The 21849-nt window shown below is 42.2% G+C and overlaps 1 protein-coding gene across 4 annotated transcripts in view; it reads right to left on the bottom strand.

Annotated features, from left to right (window-relative positions):
- ptgis (prostaglandin I2 (prostacyclin) synthase) overlaps positions 1-21849 on the bottom strand; it is a 71279-nt gene that overhangs the window by 26649 nt on the left and 22781 nt on the right. For all 4 annotated transcript variants that reach the window (XM_068000521.1, XM_068000522.1, XM_068000519.1 and 1 more), the window contains exons 2-3: positions 8783-8906; positions 2262-2440 (exon numbers count right to left, since the gene is read on the bottom strand). In XM_068000521.1, coding sequence (XP_067856622.1) covers positions 2262-2440; positions 8783-8812 — 209 coding nt within the window. In that variant the 5' untranslated portion in view covers positions 8813-8906. The remainder of the gene's footprint in view (positions 1-2261; positions 2441-8782; positions 8907-21849) is intronic.

The following is a 21849-nucleotide window of genomic DNA, read 5'->3' as shown; positions in this document are numbered from 1 at the left end:
AAAGTGAGCTGAAAACAGCTGCAGATACTGCAAACATTTTAGTGGGGCATACTGATATTCATATTTAGCTTATTCTTTTGTGAAATTTAAATCTGAAAATCAATGCTGAGCAAACGAAAGGACTTTTAATTACACAAGTTTTACTTAGATTTGTCATTTTATATCTCCATGTTTCCTCATAGGAGATAATAATGTACTTTAATTGAATGATTGCTATGTCCCCAGGGAGCAATTGGTGTCTGCTACAAATAGAACTCAGAAGCATATTAAACTCAGGCTGGGGTAAACTAGATTGTCAAATGTCCTAAATGTACATTGGTTGGATTACTAAAAATAGTCATATTTTGTTATGATGTTATCTGCATCATATAGGCTAGACAAGGACAAGGACAAAGAAATCTTAAACAACTGTGAAGTTGAGATAAACAGACATTTTGTAAATAACTTTAAAACAGGTGTTGCAAACCAGATCAAACCAGATTTTTAAAGACACAGTTACCATGCAAAGTGGTTTGCAGCACCCAGAGTGGTTTTGATGGGCTTGAATTTACTGTTCACTGCAATCTTATTTTCAAAAAAAAAAGTGGCTTCATGAGAAGCTAATATTCAGGGGAGAAGTGGTAATTTCCCCTTTATGTTCAGCTTCTCAGAAATGTAACAAATTCCTTAATGTAACAGAATGCATTTCTAAAGGCAGTCACATAGAATTGTTGTTTCTTGGCTAACAATCTCCCTACTACTTGAGTGGGAAAATGCTGTGGGGATCTCACCAATGACAATAAAACTATTGAATATCCACCTCATAATTTTGTGTTCTGAAACCGTTTCACTCTCCAGCTCTCAATACCAACTAATCCTCCAGCGTGAGAAAAGCAACTTAAAATTAAAAATTGAACTTTTGCGCTCTCCTGATCTTTCACAACATCTCTCCATCATGTGTTATCGATCAGTAATATGGAGAATCCTACATTCCTACACATTCTAGGTATTACTGTGAATTAAAGTTCACCCAGGAACATTTATGTCATAGCTGCAGCTCTTCAGAACAAAATTACATGGGAACATTTGCAATGCGACTTAAAGAGGGACGCGTCAAAATGAGGTGAGGGCCTCCAGGCAGATGACTAACATGGGAAACAGGAAATATGCTTGAATCTGTAGCTCACTTACTCTCTAATATGACTGAAGAGGGATAGCGAAGAGAAGCCTGTCTGTGAAAGGGAAAAACTGCCTTGGTGGCAGATAAACATCTTATTTAAGAAATACTGACATATGCCAACAGAGTGTTGTGCAGCCTCATTCACTGATCTTCCTTTACATTCAAGTGATAAATTTGTACATTTTAAAATCCCATAATTTTATAAAAATGATCTTTAGCTCTGTGTTTTAATCATCCGTACAATAATAGAATTAAAAGGAATACCACAAGTAAATCTATCCATAAGTTAAATATCTTGTTAGATTCTTATGCCCCCAAATTATGCTGTGAGATACGAGCATAAGAATGCCTGATAAGTTTGTCTGATAACCCATTTAAACGCCTCCAGCATCATTAATATCTCACAATGTAGCTTTTCTAAGACACTGTGCTTGGCACTCATTAAAATTAATAACCAGAAAATTCAGGGCGTTGCAATTCGGGAGCACTTACTTCTGTTCCAAATTTTTTGATCAGTATTCCTGCTGATTGAGCCTCCATACTGGGAGTGAAGTCTCGGAAATTTTACCTTTTTTTTGAAGGAGAGGATAGCAATATGGGTACGTTTTCACAACATGAAGTACTTGCACAAAGACCAGCTCCCTAGTGGCCTGGTTACTTTTGAATGCTAGTAATGAAGACTATAGAAAGATATATTTTTTGAGGCTCTGTCATGATCTCACCAATGATAAGGTGTCACCGAAGTTCATTCGCAAGAGAGTCAAAAAATAGCCTTAAGCATGAATGATAGAACTCATGGAAGTAACCTGCAAAATATTCTGTTTAATCTATCCCTGGAACTTAAGCACCAAGCTTGAATTTTTTTTAAAAGAGAGTTGCATGTGCCTATGTACCTGTATATGATAACTGATACATCTTACAATTTTTTTATTTTTCACTTACCTGAATTATTACTTTACTTGAAATGAAACTCATTTCCATATAATAAAGTAATTTATTCTGTCACACACTTCAGTGGAAACTAGAATGGATCGATTACCCTGCCTTTGATTTCCTTCTTGACATATTTATAATATATATTATGTGGTTATAGAATACTTACATTTTCATCAAAGCTTTTTCTTTGCTGTGATCATAGTCAGGAAACTGAAGGTTGAAGATTCTGTCCATTAAAACTAATGAATACTTTGTAAAGTCCAACTTTGCACTGGATTCCCACAAAACTGAATCGAATGAATGAGGATCAAGCAGGACTGTGATAAATCGTCCTGCCATTTGGACCTAAGTGAAAAAAAAATGACAAGCGGCCTAGTGTTAGTAAGCACACATTGTGGAACTCCCCATAATGAAAACCACACAGTTTGCTCACATGAATCTAAGTTTTGTTTAAAATGTTGGAGGATAGATTGGAAAACATAGGTGTTTGTAAAATTTGCTTTGCACCACATAAAAAAAATTCCAAAGAAACAAGAGAATTAATTGAGAATGTTTGACATGACCTTAAAGTCACATGGCTTAAAATAATTCTAGATCTGTGACTTTGTCTTCATTTATAATTTATATTACAAAAAATAATTTTAAGGATATTGAAACCTTAATAGTCTATCCTATCCTGTTAGTATTACCCTAAAACTGTAATAAAGGGGGGACTGTGATACTTAATATTTGAACGGTTAAAGAGTATCTACCCTTTTCTTCCCAGTCACATTTGTTAATTTTTAACTGAGAAAATATTGATATTTAGGGAATTTCTACAAGTACTATGAAAGAAATTTACATGACAGGTGGAAACTATCTATCTTATGTTAAAAATCTTCTGTCCGCACATAGTTCCTGTCTACAAAGCTTTACTTCCTGTTATCATGTTTTGTTCCACTTTTCTGTCAATTTTTTTCCAATATAAATCCCTATGCCCCCATTTACAATGGAACCTGCCTATGTAAACTTATCAATAGTGACACTGTACCATCTCAATTTTGCAACTCTCAGATCTTCAGACCATACTGCAGAGAATCGCCTATGTTCCGGCCAACTTTACTTCACTGTTTCCCAAATTGCCATAACATTTGCTATTCTAATAAATAATATAAAATCAAAGTATTATTTACAAAAAATAAGGACAGAATATATGACTTCAAAATGAGAACTGATTGGTGCTCCACTCAGTCGGTGGTTAAAATGCCATTGGGGTCCCAATGACATCATTGGACTCTGATTTGCATGTATTAATGAGGCTCCTGTCTGAGTCACACCACCTAAAAAAAGGGCCCAGGTAAGGTGGCGAAGAGCGGCAAGTGAGCGGGGAACAGGGCGAGTTTTTGGAGGTAATTTTATGTTGCGAGCCGCCCTGTTCCCGTTGGGCAGGTTGGGTTAAAATTGCCCCCACTGTTTACTGGGAGTGTACGGATATAAAAATTTGAAAGCAATTTAACAATCATCAGAATAATTAATCACAGTAATGAGGCTGACCATGCATTCCTTGTTTAGTATCTGTAAAAGTTTTACATAGCTGTTATTTTTTTTGCCATTGTCAGAGTCACATCTATTTATTCTCTAGGGTAAGCAGAGAAATGATTGCATGTGATGTCAGCGTATGAACCCATGACTTGTTTTTATGGAATTATTTTGTCCGCTATTGTATCATAAGGAGATAGAGATTTTAGGTGTGTGAGTCTGCCACCTGTGGCCGAGCTCTCCCTGCTGTTAATGGCTATCTTGTCCTGGATAAAGAAAGGCAAAAGGGCCAAATTACCTTTAATAACCATGGCATGCAATAAAACCCAGGTGTCTGCATGTAGTCGATAACCGGTGTGATGACTGGAACATTTTGTATGTTCCATACAAAAAGCAATTACATACCATGCAAAGATTTTTGTAGGGTCAAAACATGGGCATTCATGAATGAAGAAACACTCCCGTTTCAAATAAACATCTTGATTTAAAAAGTTTGTTTTCTGTTTATTTTTAGCAAGGATCTAAAATGTTTGTTGATACTCCAGTCTTTTTATTTACAGCATATATGCCCTGATATGGACTGTGTCAGAAAGAGATTTTTGGCTGTAACTTTAATCATTTCGAGGTAATGCTCTACTGTTGTGAAGAAATGCACATATCACAATTATCACCATTAAATATATCTTCTAGAATCATTATTACTTGGGTATACTAACAAGTTGAGAAATACGTTGTATGGAGGAGAAAAACATTAGATAAGAAAAAAGGGAACAAGTTATTTATATTTTAGTTGTTACCAGAAGTTTCTTTCGTTAAGCTATACACTGGAAATTTAATTAATGAAGAGTTACTGATACTGCTACAGATAGATATTGAAGCACTCTCACTAATGAAGACACTGTAGAGTACATCAGAGGAACTGTCTGAACTATGGAGTAAGGACAAATCTACACTACAAATGCAGCTTTGATGCAAAGTGGTTTCATTTTACATTGACACTGGAGGAATAGTGTAAATGCAGCCTGAATGCAGAGAGTGCTAGAAAAAGCTGCTCAGTGGAGGAAAGTGGCCGGGACAGTAAGTGCAATCACCCAACACACTACCACTTAATGTAAGAAAAAATGTAATGACCTCACCAGGTCAGGCAAGATAAGAGGAATAAGCTAAAATTTGTAAAGAAGAATTGTACTAAGCATGTTTGCCACTTCACAATGATTCCTCTCTTACACTGTGTTAAAATTGTTAAACCTGTCAATGTCTAGGAGGTAGCACAGAGCATTTTACATCCCCGGCTTCCACCTGGGAGTGTTTCTTCATTCATGAATGCCCATGTTTTGACCCTACAAAAATCTTTGCATGGTATGTAATTGCTTTTTGTATGGAACATACAAAATGTTCCAGTCATCACACCGGTTATCGACTACATGCAGACACCTGGGTTTTATTGCATGCCGTGGTTATTAAAAGGTAATTTGGCCCTTTTGCCTTTCTTTATCCAGGACAAGATAGCCATTAACAGCAGGGAGAGCTCGGCCACAGGTGGCAGACTCACACACCTAAAATCTCTATCTCCTTATGAAGAGGAGGCACTGCACATCCTGGGGATGGAGGTTATAGGAGATGCTGGAAATGGGAAAGTAGGAGGGCATGTGCCAGATGAGGGTTCATTGTGACATTTTGTTTTTCTTCATGTTATACCCTTCATTAATTGACAGTTAACCATATTATGAAACCCTCATGACATTTCTTCTTAAGAAAGTGACATGAGTTCTACTCCTCAAGAAACCATTCTAATCCCTCCTCCTCTTGATCTTCTGCCAGATCAAAATCAAGCCTGGTTAGCATCTGGTACGTTAGCCACTGTATCCCTACCAAGTACCAGCCCAGAGACCGACACCCTGGGGGAGTTAGAGAGTCAGGATGAGGGGACTGCACTGGGTGTCACACAGAGCATATGAACGGTAGCAGTTGGCATTGGCACATTAGGAGAACGACATTACTAGCCAGATGATTAGGAGGAGTTGCCTCTCAGCTGAACAGCCTGAGAATATGCAGTTCACAGACCTGGCATTTAAAAGAACAATACTGACAGAGCATTATGTCTTGGAGGTCATATCAGACAGTGTGCTGTAAATGGTGCCTCAGGTGGAGGTCTCGACCAACAACAAGTGTAGCACATTGAATGACCATATAACAGCACTGCAGTCCACTGTGGAGCATATGGCAGCTCCAGGGATATTTGCAGCATGGGTCCCCAATGCCCTAGGGGCAATCTTTGCTTTGTTGATGGGTGTTCAGACTGCTGCCATATTGTCATATATATATTGTCATGTTATCTATGTTTGATTGAACACTTCGCAGGCAGCATTGTAACTTATGGTCCTTTTCTGTTTTTGTAGGCTTGGAGGAAGAGCCAGGCCGTAATGCCACTGGTACTGAACACGCTATTACCTCATAACAAAGGAAACCCGTCATAAACACCAGCAAAGGTAGATTCACCCCTTGGGGATTTAGGTGGTGAGCTTGAGTTGGGAACTCTAGTGATTCACTAAGCACTAGTGAGGAAGAGAAAGTGGGAGTGCTGGAGCAAGAACCTGCGACAGGAGAGCCAGCTCACATTCTTTGTCAATTATTGTGGGATACTTTCAACTGCCGACCACCTGTTACTCGCCAGAAAAATGGTGACTGGTGGTTAAAAGTCTGATGGGGATCTTGTGTACCCAAACGATGGCTTGAAGAAATCAGCCTCCACTTTCAATGGATTATCCTCTGCCATTTCCGCCACCTCCAGCACTTTGCCACCACCAAAAACATCTTCCCCTCCCTTCCCCTTTCAGCATTCCAAAGAGACCGTTACTTCTGGACACCCTGGACCATCCCCCCAACAACCGCTTCCCTTCCCCCGAAAACCTTCCCATACAAGCGCAGGAGATGCAACACCTGCCCTTTCACCTCCTCCCTTCCCACCGTCCAGAGCCCCAGTCATTCCTTCCGGGTTAAACAGCAATTTACTTGTACTTCTTCCAACTTGGTATACTGTATTCGCTGCTCACAATGTGGTCTCCTCTACATTGGGAGACCAAATGCAGAATTTATGATCGCTTTGCTGAACACCTCCGTGCAGTCCGCAAGCATGGCCCTGAGCTTCTGGTCACTTTCCACTTTAATTCTCCATCCCACTCCCTCTCTAGCCCCTCTGTCCTTGGCCTCCTACATTGTTCCAATGATGCTCGATGAACAGCACCTCATCTTTCTATTAGGCACTTTACAGCCTTCCGCCCTTAACATCAAGTTTTACAATTTTGATCTTAACCACCGCTTCCATTTTTTCAGACAGCAGCTGCTGGTAATGGAGGATGGCTGCACCAGAGTGGAGGATGTGTGGGCTGGTGCTTGGGGTGAGAATCCCCTATCCGTACATGACCGACAAGGTGGTCCGCACCCCTGTGGTCTACTCCCCTTTCTCCGGCCCATTCCTGGGCTTGGGGAGCCTTCTCGTCTTTGCCAGATTTTCCGTGCTTCCCTCTGCCTCTGCTATTCTGCTGTAACCATTTACACCACCTCTGAACCCATCTTTTGTTTCTTTACTTGTCCCATTATCACCCCCTTTTGCCTTGCACCTTTATACCTTTTGTCATTTAATCATTCCTGCCCTCCACCCTATTACAGACCTTCCCTTTTGCTCTTTCCTCCCACCCTCCTTTTCCCTGGCTCTGTACTTGCTTAAAAACTGTTAATCTCTAACATCTTCCAGTTCTGATGAAAGGTCATCGACCTGAAACATTAACTCTTTCTCTCTCCACAGATGCTGAAAGACCTGCTGGGTGCTTCAAGCATTTTCTGTTTTTATTTCCGTCACACTGCTGTTGCTTTATTGTCAAAGGAACTGTAGGCATCAGACCTGCTGAACAATGCTTCAGGTACAAATTGAATGATACTGTAGATGATCCAATGATATCCTAGAAGAAGGAGAAGATGGGGATGATAGGAAGATTCCCACAATCATAAAATTGGCCCATAGAGAAAAATAGCAGGACAGAAGAGAGACTGGTAAAGTAGAGAAGAAGAGGTTGAAAGGGAGATAGTGACATTGGGTTGGAGAAAAAGTGCAGAGGTGCATATGGAAAGGCGGGGAGAGAGTCAAAGTAAATGAGAAGGTAGTGGCCAGTAAAGGAAGCAATAAAATGGAAGGACAATCTACTGCTGCAGGAAGTTGGTGATCTGAAATGAAATGCAATCGCAGCATGACTGTGAGAGGCACTGTTAGAGCAATGATATAGTCCTGATGTAAAAATAAGCATTATTTCTGAGACTGCAGCTTTCCAGTCAGTGTTATTTTAACACGTTAACCCGTTTAACATATATGAGTTAACAATGACATTAAAACAATGACAATTGTAAAATTTAGTCTTACAAGTCTATAATAATGAGAATGTAATTGTAAGTAAACACTTCACCCAAAATATCATCACATTTCTGTTAAATATTTTAACATAATCTTTTAAACTTTCAATTGTTTTTTCAGATCATCTTGCCAATCATTCCCGACATCTTTTCCCTATTCTCCTGTTTGGTCTTGCTGCTTTCTGAATTAAATTTTAGTAACACTAGGTGGCAGTGGAAGTTATCATCCTGCTACAATTCCTTGTGTACAGCTGTCTTGAAGAACCTTCCTTAGGATTTAACTTTAAGATTGCAACAACTGCCTCGGTAACTAAGATAGCAAAAGTATTTTTTTAATTTATCTTATTATCTGCCTTGCCAGGCAGGATATTACATTTTAATGCATCGCTTTCCCTTTCATCTAAGTTCAAATTGGATTCACTATATCATGAACAGATCAGAGTGCAGTTGATGATAGTAAAGATAATTCACTTCACCTCAGAATGGTATAAAGTATAGTACTTTTTACAATTTTACACTAGATTTACCCTTTTCACGACAGTACAGCTTAGTGCTGTTCTTCAGTTAAGTATTTGTAAGAGTTTAGGCTGTAACCAGGGCCGACTGAATGAGAAGTCTGCTCTGCTGCTGCGGCAATCCATGGTATAGTAATAATGGACCAAAAAACTGGCATACAAGTTGTACCAAAAGCAACATTAAATGAATAAAAAAGTATATTTGGAAGCTTGCAGATGTAGCTTGGTATCAAAGCTAAAGAGTTCTTACTGTGAAAACGTCTCCATATTTTTTCTTCATTTTCAATAAAAATTTGGCACTATCCTTCCCAAACTCGATGGCGTGTCCTAGCCAGGGAATGAAGCCTTTATCCAGAGGTGGCTCATTTGATAACCTAAAAGAAGAATTAAAAATATTGTTAATTCTAAGTTTACTATTATTATTATTACTACTATCACTAAAATAGATAATAAGACATGAGATTTTGCCTGATAAACTCCTTGCTTTCTTTGAGGATGTGACACAATATATTGTGCCTACACATCAATGACTTGGATGCAGAACTCTAATGTAAACTGGTCAAATTTGCAGATGATACCAAACTAGGAGAGGGGCAGTGGAATCAGAGGAGGTAGCTCAGAAATTACAAAAAGAGTTGGACAAAATGTGTAAGTGGGAAGAACAAAGGCAGGTGAAATTTACTACAGACAATTGTAACCGACTGCACATAAGGAAAACAATGGGCAACACACATACTTCACAAAAATGGTGCTAAAGTCGCTACGGATGAAATTGAAAAGAACCTAGGAGTGTTAGTAGATTCAGAGCTCAATATGTTCGCTCAACGCAGAGCAGTGATTCACAAAACCAACTGAATGTTCAACTACAGAGCCAAAACAGTAGAAAACAATTGTAAACAATTTTACAACACCAAGTTATAGTCCAGCAATTTTATTTTAAATTCACAAGCTTTCGGAGGCTTCCTCCTTCGTCAGGTAAATGTTCAGGAGCTCCTGAACATTTACCTGACGAAGGAGGAAGCCTCCGAAAGCTTGTGAATTTAAAATAAAATTGCTGGACTATAACTTGGTGTTGTAAAATTGTTTACAATTGTCAACCCCAGTCCATCACCGGCATCTCCACATCATGACTACCAGTAGAAAACAAGTCAGAGAAAGTTCTAAGAAAGTCAGAGATCATACTGTACTTTAGTTCCGATCACCGAGGCACAAGGGAGATATTCAAGCATTGAAGGCGGTGCAAAGAAGAGCCACAAGGCTGATCCTGAGCCTTAAGGAGGAATTTTAACTCTCCCAAATCGGTGGGAAAGCAGTGGGGGGAGCAGTTAAAACAGAGCGGCTTCATTTCCCACTCGGTCCCCAAGCCTTCAGCAGCTTATTCTAAGAGCTGACCTCAGTGGTAATTAAGTGGGTTTAACCATAATAATTTTTAAAAGCACAATAGCATCAAAGTAGTTACAAATTGTTAAAGACACACAATATTGCCATTAAATTGAAATAAACTGCACTACAAACCTCCTAAGATGACGTTTAGATTAAGGTTGAGGTGGAGTGCATAACAAATTGACAGCTCCTACATTAATGACTTCGTCAATGAAACTACTCCATGCAGACTCATTGATAAGTAGTTGTGTTGGAAATTATAAAAAATAAACAATTTCTAATCTGTGACTGGTTTCAAATGTTAAAGAATATATGATGTATGAAGGGATACAGAACAGTACACCCATATCAATCACTAATTAACTGGTAGAAAAAATAGCAAGTATCAAATCAGGAACCCACAGAAATAAACTGAAAAATGAAATTAAGCCACAATTTGTTGAATCCCTGAGTTTGTATCCATCATTTCAAGAACATATGAGAAAAGGTGAGAATTAGGGAACACCAAAAACACCAGCAACTGAAACTCACAGCAGCCCTAGTCAGACATCCATTGTCCTGTGATACAGTGAAACTGAGTGCAACCGGTAAGGAAAAAAACAGAAATGAAAGAGAAAGGAGCCAAGATTTCCCACCTGTCCCGTGCCAATTTTTCAGTGGAACTGGAGTCGGTGAAGAAGAAAGTTGTTCAGGGACATGTTTTGCTCCACCTCTACCTTTTTTTGATTTCCCCACTTCCACTGCTCAGGCCTGGCAATGTACATTGTTCATATAGGGCCAGGTGTATTTTTAGAAGATGCAAATTAAGAAAATACATCTTCCAATGTATTTCCTGCCTGTTAGACTTTGGCACCTAACGTTGCTATGGTGGTGGAGAGGGGGTAAAATGAGTTGAGGTGGAGATTGAAATCACCAAGGATGCGGAGTCGCTCAGTGCCGAAGCTAAGGGAGGAAATGAGGGTGGACATCTGGGTGAGAAACTGGGGATGAGGCTTGGGAGGGTGGCAGAGGATTTTAAAGGAGAGGTGACCGGGGTGGAACAAGGTGAGGTGCTCGAAGGAGGGGAGGGTGTCAGAGAAGTAGCAGGGGAGACCAAGGTGTGATTTGGTGATTATGGCCACACCGCCACTTTGGGTAAGGCAGGTAGGTGGTGGAAAGTATAGCCAGCCAGGGAGGCTTCAGGAATTTAACACAAACATATTGTTTGTATAATAACATCACCAACAGTAAGTTTTACCCTTTATAAACATATTGGTAGATGTACACACCTATGTCACATTACTGAAATGTGAAGGGGTCTTATTTGGTTTGGTTCTGTATTCATTATGAAATTCATTAACCTTTATCATTTAATATTAATTTACATTATCATGTGTCTGAGAGAGAAGTGTACAGTTTTATATGTAATTATCTGAATATATTTTTCAATATTTGAAAAATCAGTTTAATGTACAAGTATTTACTTGGAATTGTATTCAAATAGTCACTAATTCTAATACAGCTCTGATACTGAGGGAAAATGTGCAAAACCACAGAACATGACACTGTGGGAATAAAGGCATTAAGATAGCAAACAGAGGAATTTAACATGAACTCAAGTGCTAATATCAGGAACAGTAATTTCTAGGCTCCACAGAGTAGAAGACTACTGGGATATAAGGTTCAAGACACAATCAAGGGGAGTTTTAATACCGTAAACAACAAGAGCAAAATTATATGGTCACCAGGAACTTATCATTCCATGTAAATGGTTAGTGTGGAGACACACTCATGTTATCAGAGTGCAGCTACAACAAAAAATGTTCCTGATCCCAAAATTACATGGGCAAGAGGTGAGGGTTTCACTGACGTTTTCAAAATCAGGTACATGCTATATCAAAATTAAAGGATACCTGAGTGAAATATATATCAGTAATCCAATCTCAGACCTCAGATGATGTTGTAAACTATGAAATCTTACTGTAAGAAGTAAAAGAAAAAGAATATGCATACCGGAAACCTGGAATTAAAATAGAAAACGTGGAAATACACAGTATTGGCATCTGTAATGAGAAAAGACAGGTTAACACACTGGGTGTAGACCCATCATCAGTTCCAAGGTCTACACCCAAAACATCAATCTCTTTTTTCTCTTTACAGATGCTGATCGATCTACTGTGTATTTATAGCATTTTCTGTTTTTAGATCACGTTGTAGAATACAAGATTAGGTCTTAAATTCCCCACAAATCAAACAAGTCATGATGGAAATGTGCTGAGTGATGGTTAGGTAGGGAGTGAGGAAAAATCGATCAGTAGTTTACCAAGGTCTCCTAAAGTGGCATTGCCCTGCCTGCCTTCTTAACTGGGAACAGTGCTTGGTATGGGAAGACCTGCAGGAATGTAAATATTGTATTGCTTGAATAAAATCACATACTTATAGATTTTTTTTACTTAACTGAGGCAGGACCAAAGCCGTCCCATTGGAATCTCGGCAGAAATTCCATAGCCTTGCCCCTCCTTGGTTGCTCATTCAGGTTGAACCCGATGGTGCATAACCTCCTGTTTGACCCTGTTATAGTCCAGCAATTTTATTTTAAATTCACAAGCTTTCGGAGACTTCCTCCTTCCTCAGGTAACATTTACCTGAGGAAGGAGGAAGTCTCCGAAAGCTTGTGAATTTAAAATAAAATTGCTGGACTATAACTTGGTGTTGTAAAATTGTTTACAATTGTCAACCCCAGTCCATCACCGGCATCTCCACATCATGTTTGACCCTGAGCTAGGCTTCAGACCACATATCCTACCTGACAGCAAGACCACCTATTTCCCCCTCCATAACATCACCTGCCTCCGCCTTTGCCTCACTTCCACCACTGTTGAAACCCTCAGCCACATCATTGTTGCCTCGCTTTTATCATTTAACTCACTGTTGTTTGTGGCTCTTTGCTGTGTGTAATGTGGCTGCCACGTTCATCCACATAACAATAGTATTTACACAACAAAGTAATTAATTGTATTTGAAGCACGTTGGGACCTAAAACCATTTCTCTTGCTACTTCACTCCCTTCTTCAAAAGCCTCCTCAAAACCTATTTCTTCAACTATGATTTTGGTTACCTCCCCTAATTTCTCTGCTAATAATCGGTGTCCATTTCTCCTCTGTGCTTCGGGACATTTACTACATTACAGGTGCTATATAAATGTAAGTGTTGCTTTACTTAATAATAGAAGCAATTCAGTTCTCAAACAGTTAAGAGCAGCCATGTCTGCTTTCAAACTGATAGAACATTTACTTTAAATGGAATAAAGTTAGCTAAACACTAGGAATTGAAAATTTAAATGAACAGGATAAATTCCAAAATTACAGTGACCCGGTTGTTATCAGTTTGAAACATTATCCTATTATTTTTAAAACAACAATTTCAGTTTGTTACAATTTGTCTTTTCAATTGGGCTGATAAGCCTGCAGGATATTTCCACTGGGCAGAGTTCCTGCTGACTCAAATAGAAATGTAATGGAAAGAAATGGACAGGATACAGCTGGGAATTCCTTGCTGACCAAGACAGGCAGGATTATATTTGTAGGATTACAATATTAATTACAGGGAAGTGCAAAAGCTATAGAGTAGTGATAACTGGGGACTTCAACTATCCTGATATAGACTGGGATAACAATAATGATATAAGGGGCAAAGAGGGGGAGGAATTTTTAAAATGTGTTCAGAATAACTTTCTTAATCAGTACGTTTCTGGCCCAACGAGGAAGGAGGCATTGCTGGACTTGGTTCTAGGGAATGAGGCGGGCCAAGTGGAGCAAGTGTCAGTGGGAGAACATTTAGGAAGCAGCGATCATAGGATCACCAGGTTTAGAATAGCTATGGAAAAGGACACGGACCACTCTAAAGTAAAAATACTCAATTGGAGGAGGGCCAATTTCAATGGCGTGAGAACAGATCTGGCCCGGGTAAATTGGAATCAAAGATTGGCAGGCATAATTGTAATTGAACAGTGGGCGGCCTTTAAAGAGGAGATGGTTTGGGTACTGTCTAGGCACATTCCCATGAGGCAGAAAGGTAGGGCAACTAAAGCCAGAGCTCCCTGGATGACAAAAGAGATAGTGAATAAGACAAAATGGAAAAAAGGGGCGTATGACAGATGTCAAGTTGATAACATAAGTGAGAGAATATAAAAAGTTCAGAGGGGAAGTGAAAAAGGAAATAAGAGGGGCAAAAGATGAGAATGAGAATACACTGGCGGCCAACATAAAAGGGAATCCAAAAGTCTTCTACAGGCATGTAAACAGTAAACGGGTAATGAGGAGGGGTGGGGCCGATTAGGGACCATAAAGGAGATCTACTCATGGAGGCAGAGGGCATGGCCAAGGTACTAAATTAGTATTTTGCATCTGTCTTTACCAAGGAAGAGGATGCTGCCAGAGTCTCAGTAAAGGAAGATATAGTTGAGATATCAGATGGGCTAAAAATTGATAAAGAAGAGGTACTTGAAAGGCTAGCTTAAAGTAGATAAGTCACCCGGTCCAAATGGGATGCATCCTAGGTTGCTGAGGGAAGTAAGGGTGGAAATTGTGGAGATACTGGCCATAATCTTCCAAACATCCGTAGATATGGGAGTGGTCCAGAGGACTGGAGAATTTCAAATCATATGTTACACCCTTGTTCAAAAAAGGGTATAAGGATAAACCCAGCAACTATAGGCCAGTCAGTTTAACTTCTGTGGTGAGAAAACTTTTCGAAATGATAATCCGGGACAGAATTAACAGTCACTGGGACGAGTGTGGATTGATGAGGGAAAGCCAGCACGGATTTGTTAAAGGCAAATTGTGTTTAACTAACTTGATAAGAGTTTCTTGATGAGGTAACAGAGAGGGTAGATGAGGGCAATGCAGTTGATGTGGTGTATATGGACTTTCAAAAGGCGTTTGATAAAGTTCCGCATGGTAGGCTTATCATCAAGATTGCGGCCCATGGAATAAAGGGGGCAGTAGTAACATGGACACAGAAATGGCGAAGGAACAGGAAACAGAGAGTAGTGGTGAACGGTTGCTTTTCGGACTGGAGGGAGGTGTACAGTGGTGTTCCCCAGGGGTCGGTGATGGGACCATTGCTTTTCTTGATATATATTAATGACTTGGACTTGGGTGTACAGGGCAAAATTTCAAAATTTGCAGATGACACAAAATTTGGAAGGGTAGTAAACAGTGAGGAGGATAGTGACAGACTTCAAGAAGATATTGTCAGGCTGGTGGCATGGGCAGACACGTAGCAGATGAAATTTAACGCAGAAAAATGCAAAGTGATACACTTTGGTAGGAAGAATGAGGAGAGGCAATATAAACTTGAGGGCACAACTTTAAAAGGGTACAGGGACAGAGAGATCTGGGGATATATATGCACAAATCGTTCAACGATTTGTGCATATATATCCCCAGATCTCTCTGTCCCTGTACCCTTTTAAAGTTGTGCCCTCAAGTGGCAGGGCAGGTTGAGAAAGCGGTTAAAAAAGCATACGGGATCCTGGGCTTTATAATAGAGGCATAGAGTACAAAAGTAAGGAAGTCATGATGCACCTTTATAAAACACTGGTTCAGCCACAACTGGCGTATTGTGTCCAGTTCTGGGCACCACACTTGAGGAAAGATGTGAAGGCAGAGAGTGCAGAAGAGATTTGCTCGAATGATTCCAGGGATTAGGGACTTTAGTTATGTGGATAGACTGGAGAAGCTGGGATTGTTCTCCTTGGAACAGAGACGGTTGCAAGGAGATTTGATAGAGGTATTCAAAATCATGAAGGGTCTAGACAGAATAGATAAAGAGACACTGTTCCTATTGGCAGAAGGGTCAAGAACCAGAGGACATAGATTTAAGGTGATTGGCAAAAGAACCAAAGGTGACATGAGGAAAACCTTTTTTACGCAGCGAGTGATTAGGATCTGGAATGCACTGCCCAAGCGAGTGGTGGAGGCAGATTCAATCATGGCCTTCAAAAGGGAACTGGATAAGTTTTCGAAAGGAAAAAATTTGGAGGGCTATGGAGATAGGGCGGGGGAGTGAGACTAGCTGGATTGCTCTTGCATACATCCAGCGTGGACTCGATGGGCCGAATGGCCTCCTTCCGTGGTGTAATCTTTCTATGATTCTATATTAATGATTTGGTCTTGAATGTGGAAGACTTGATCAAGAAGTTTGCAGATGATACAAAAATTGGCCGTGTGGTTGATAGTGAGGAGGAAAGCTGTAAACTGCAGGAAGATATCAATAGATTGGTCAGGTGGGCAGAAAAGTGGCAAATGGAATTCAATCCAGAGAAGTGTGAGGTAATGCATTTGGGGAGGGCAAACAAGTACATAATAAATGGGAGGATACTGAGAGGTGTAGAGTAACAAAGCAACCTTGGAGTGCATGTCCACAGATCCCTGAAGGTAGCTGGAAAGGTAGATAAGGTGTTTAAAAAGGCATACGGGATACTTTCCTTTATTAGCCGAGACACAGAACGTAAGAGCAGGGAACTTATGCTAGAACTGTATAAAACATTGGTTAGGCCACAGCTTGAGTACTGCTTACAGTTCTGGTCACCACATTACAGGAAAGATGTGATTGCACTAGGGAGGATACAGAGGAAATTTTCGAGGATGTTGCCAGGACTGGAGAATTTTAGCTATGAGAAAAGATTGGATAGGCTGGGGTTGTTTTCTTCAGAACAAAGGAGGCGGAGGGGAGATTTAATTGAGGTATATAAAATTATGACGGGACTAGAGTGGATAGGGAGGACCTATTTCCCTTAGCAGAGGGGTCAGTGACCGGGGGCATAGAATTAAAGTAATTGGTAGAAGGATTAGAGGGGAGCTGAGGAGAATTTTTTTCACCCAGAGGGTGGTAGGGGTCTGGAATTCACTGTCTCGAAAGGGTGGTAGAGGCAGAAACCCTCAACTCATTTAAAAAGTACTTGGATGAGCACTTGAAGTGCCGTAACCTACAGGGCCACGGACCAAGTGCTGGAAAGTGAGATTAAGCTGGATAGCTCTTTATCGGCTGGCACGGACACAATGGGCCGAATGGCCTCCTTCTGTGCCGTAACTTTCTATGATTCTATGATTAACTGTTATTGAAAACTGGCCTATTTCTTCCCTAAATACAATAGAGATTGGTTTTGTGCTGGTTTCCAGCGCGAAGTTGGCGGCGCATCTAAAAAGTGCATCTAACCCAAAGACTGCGCCCTGAGGCTCGGTGGAAATTGGGTCTCGAGCAGCGGGCTCCAATTGGGCACCCAGTTCACCAATTGAGGCCTTTCCAACATTGTATGGCTTGGACGGTGAGCTGGCCCACAGGTATGTCTTGGGGGGAGTGGAGGGGGTGGGAAAGAGGGAAAGTGAGTGGGGGAGGCAAGCACAAGCCAGCAGCGGCTCATAGTATTGCTGTGAGGCTAGAAAGAGCATTCCTTTAAGGACCGCTGGTTAAGCTGCGATAGGCCGCGAAAAACTGAGCATAGCATGTGCAGAATTTGGCAGCGGGATCCGAAAACAGGCCGCAGGCCCCTAATTAGCATGTACAAGGAACCTAACGCTTGTTTTAGGTGGATGCCACGGGCAATTCCAGGGGGGAATATAGAGCACGAGATTGCGCCTGGAAATTGGTCCCCTCGATGTGCATTTCGTGCCCTATCGGAGACCAAAGATGATCGTGTTGTGTGTTAGACTGATTTAATGTGCAAATAAAAAGAATGAAAGAAATATGGGGCTATAAATTGGGTCGTGTGGCACCCGTTTTTTAGGCACTACGCGGCCCAATTTATAGCCCCTTCTGGTCAGACATGCGCCGGACACCATCTTGGTAAAGGTGTCTGCGCAAGCGCAAATAACTAATGCTAACAGCATGTAAAGTAATGAGAATATGCATTAGATCAGTGTGCAACGCTGATTTAAAGGGATAGATACCATTTTGGCACTCAACATTCCAGCCAATGCACTGTCGTAACCACGAACAGCTGAACATGTCTTAGACGACCTGGAGGACCCCCCCATCAGCGCCATTTAAAGGGATCATGCAGGTGTTGCAGGTTAGTTGCTGGATTATTGATTCTGGCTGCTGGTACAATTGTACGTGTTTGTTAAAGCTTCCTACACTTACAGAGAGTTGCAATAGTATATAGAGAGTAGTTTGACATGTCCTGCATTACCATTGGTGTCATTTACAACAGTGTATCGAACAAGATTCCTGGCAACCCTGGGTGGCCTGCTGGGGCTTCCACTGGGCATTGAACAAGACTGGGAGCGGCAGAGAGGCCACGCAGAGCAGATCAAGCTGCTAGGAGAGGGAGGAGGAGGAGGAGGAGGCGGCGGCGGCGGCATAGGGCACTGAGCAGGAGGCTATATCCCATGAGAGCCTTCAGGGATCAATACTCTTACCTCAACATGAATGAAGAGCAGTGCGTCCGACGGCTGCAGTTCACAAAAGAGGTTATGATGGAGATATATCAACTGCTGCAGCCACACCTGCAGCCTCAGAGCAGGCCAAGGACAGCATTGCCTGTGGCTGTCAAGGTAACCGTGGCGCTGAACTTCTACAACTCTGGATCCTTTCAGTCCTCTGCTGGCGATATGTGCAACATGTAACAGTTTGCAGTGCACTGTTGCATAAGGGAGGTCACGGAGGCACTGTACGAGATGCGCAACAGATTCATCACATTCCCTCTTGACGGAGAGAAGCAGAATGAGCGAGCGTGAGGGTTTGCTCACATTGCAGACTTCCCCATGGTGCAGGGTGCCATTGACTACACGCACGTTGCCATGTGTGCTCCACATCTCAACCCAGCCATCTCTATGAACAGAAAGGGATTCCGTTCTCAGTGTGCATCTGGTGTGCGACCACATGCAGGTCAATGCCCACTACCCCGGCAGCAGTCACAACGTCTTCATCATGCGGCAGTCCAACGTCCCAACTATCTTTGAACTGCCTCGGCAAGTCAAAGGCTGGCTACTGGGTGACAAGAGCTATCCACTCATAAGGTGGCTCATGACTCCAGTAAGGCACACATGCATATGTGCAGAGCAGGCCTATAGTGAGAGCCATGCGGCCACATGGGACATCACTGAGCACACCAAAGGCGTCCTGAGGCAACGCTTCCGCTGCCTGGACCCTTCTAGTGGAGCCCTGCAATACTCAGCAGAGCGGGTGTCAAGATTCGTCGTTGTATGTTGCATGCTGCACAACCTCGCCCTTGCCATCGCCTATCCAGCAAGACCCTGAATCAGAGGCAGAGGAAGATGGGGACGAGGAGGTGGAGGAGGAGGAGGAGACGGAGGATGGAGAGGCAAGGCGGCAACGAGGTGCACAGGCCCTGTCTGTCAAGGCTCTGTGTGCTCACCTTATTCATGAGTGCTATCAGTAACCTCAAAGACACCTCCCAAGTCACCAACAGTCCTATACTCCCCACCTGATCTCTCCCACATGACCATCAAATGGCCCTCCATATGATTACACATTGCTTCCTTCCGCAGCTCACCGCATAAATAAAAACCACCACCAACTGCAACTTAAATTACAAATTTATAACGTTACACATTAACTCAAGTATACAACCCTTACACTATTCACCCTGGTGCATTCCCTCAGTGCCTGTTGCTCGTATGCCTTTGCCTTTTCTAGTGTTCCTACGAGGTGCATTCCCAGTGGCTGGAACATGGGTGGTGGAAGGCTGCTGGCCTTCAATAAGGGAGCATGCAAATGGCCTTGGAGGATGATCTCGAGCAGCTCTGGGCTGGGAGGGCCCGGCTTCAGACTGCACCATCTCAGCAAGGGCTGCTGCAGTCTGGGCTGGTCAGCTGACAGGCAACAGCAAGGGCACTGGCGGAGAGGCAGGGGTGGGAGCAGGAATGCTGTTGTCCTGAGAGAGGACAGCAAGTTCAACTACCATGGCGCCACTGCCACTTGCATGTGGCGGCACCTCAATACTCCTGGTGACTTGCTGGAGAATGGATTGCTGGAGTGCTATGACGTCCTGGAAGCCCCGTTCTACAGTGGCTCCCAGAGCCACAATAGCAGAAGTCTAAGCCTGGAACGCAGCAGTCTGAGCTTGAACTGATGCATGCAGACCTTTGATGACATCGGTTTGTGCTGCAATGGAAGCCATGACATCGGCCATCAGACTTTGCATCACGGTGGGTTCCACAGGTGTGCTGATGGAGGTGACCACCCGTTCCATATGGGTAAGGATGGGCTCCAAGCTCTGTGCAAAGCCCTGTGCCAAGTTGGAGTTGGAGTCCTCCATGCCCCTTGACATTGTGCGCAGGCTTTCTGGCAGGCTTTCCAGTGCACCAAGCAAAAACTTCCTTCGTCAGGACCTCCGCGCCACCAGTGACCATGGCCACAGTGGTGGCCCAGCCAATGATCAGCAGCACAGTCTCCTCCATGGGGCTGAGGACGTGTAGGCATGCCTGTCCTCCCCCAGGTCTTTCCTACTGCCTACTGTTATGCGCCACCTTCTCCTGCAAGACAGAGGGAAGTGTGTCAGTGAGTGTCCTGCAAGAAGTTTGGGTGATGTGCCTATCATGGTCGAACAGCTGCCAGTGTGTGTGACTTGTGAGTGGTGGGTGTGTGGATTGCAAGTGTGGTACTATGTGAGGGTGAGATGCAGTATAAGAAGTGCAGCATTGCATATGGACGGGCAGCATTTGTTGGTGGGTGGGTGACGGGGGTGCGGTCGTGCGTGGACAGCGTTGCGGTTGGTAGGATGTGCCACTTGATACTTGCATTCACTCACCTTGATCACTCTGTCAAATCATTGAACTTTTTCCTGCACTGCATCCATGTATGTGCAGCAATGCTCCTGCCATTCACCTCCATGGCCATTTCCTCCCACTGCCTCCGCAGCTGGTGTCTGGAGGGTCTCCTGCTACTCTGCGGGTTCAGGATGGCTCTCCATTCGTCCACTCCCTCCACCAATGTCTTCAGTGCGTCATCGGAGAACCTCGGTGCACGCTCTCTTGCTGATCCAGCCATTATACTTGTCATCTTCTGCTGCTTACATTGACAGTTTATTCCCCTTTAAGAGGTGTAGGCTGCCTTTAAGTGGAGCTGGCCACGCCCCATATCGGGCCTCCTGCTGGTACGTGCAGCCATTCAACGGCGCGGGTAGCGCTCCCTGCATGTACAATTCATGGAAATGAGCCGGCAGCACGAATCTCACGTGCTACCTGCTTCGGAAACACCGGGAGCAGGTTAATCACCCGGATTCAGGGTTATCGAATTTAACTCCAATGGTTTTCTAATAAAAGCACAAGAGCCATGAAATTACACTGTGAGGTTCCAGTGTATGAACACTTAATATGTCCATCTGAAATTCCCTCCTCTGCTATTTTAGTGGAGATGTTAAAACATTTTAATTTGGGTAATACAGTGGAGGAAACAATTTTCGGCGAATTTGTTGTGTCCTCTGACACTAGTCTCCTACGGTGTAACTTCAGGACCAGGGGTTCTGAAGCTTTCTCTTCCTAACGTCAATGTTTACAATGTTGCTCAATGTTATATCATTTGTTACTGAATTTAGGTTGGCCTTTTTTAAGAAAACTGTTTAAAGAAGGGAGTAATCAAAATGTTAATCAAAACAAATGTTTTTCTTTGTCTCATTACCCTTATTGAACAGCACGTTTTCCATTTTGTGCCTGTGTAAATGTTCCCCTTAAGTAAACATTATTACTGGAGAGCTTTTTAGTTGCAATTACTTAGTTCACAAAAGTAAATGCACACATAATGTATATAGAATAATATTTCTCCTCATTTTCTAATTGTTACAAGATATGAAGAGGAACAATATTACACCAAATATTTTCATTTATTTTAAACAACTTGCCTTATATCTACTTAGCTAAAAAATGTTTAGATTTTGGATTTTCCTAATATTATTTTATGCTAAACATTGACCAGGCTAATAAACCATGA

Source organism: Heptranchias perlo, chromosome 19 (genome assembly GCF_035084215.1).
Source record: "Heptranchias perlo isolate sHepPer1 chromosome 19, sHepPer1.hap1, whole genome shotgun sequence".
Lineage (NCBI taxonomy): Eukaryota > Metazoa > Chordata > Chondrichthyes > Hexanchiformes > Hexanchidae > Heptranchias > Heptranchias perlo.
Note: the sequence above shows the minus strand (reverse complement) of the source record. Positions and strands in the feature narration are given on the sequence as shown.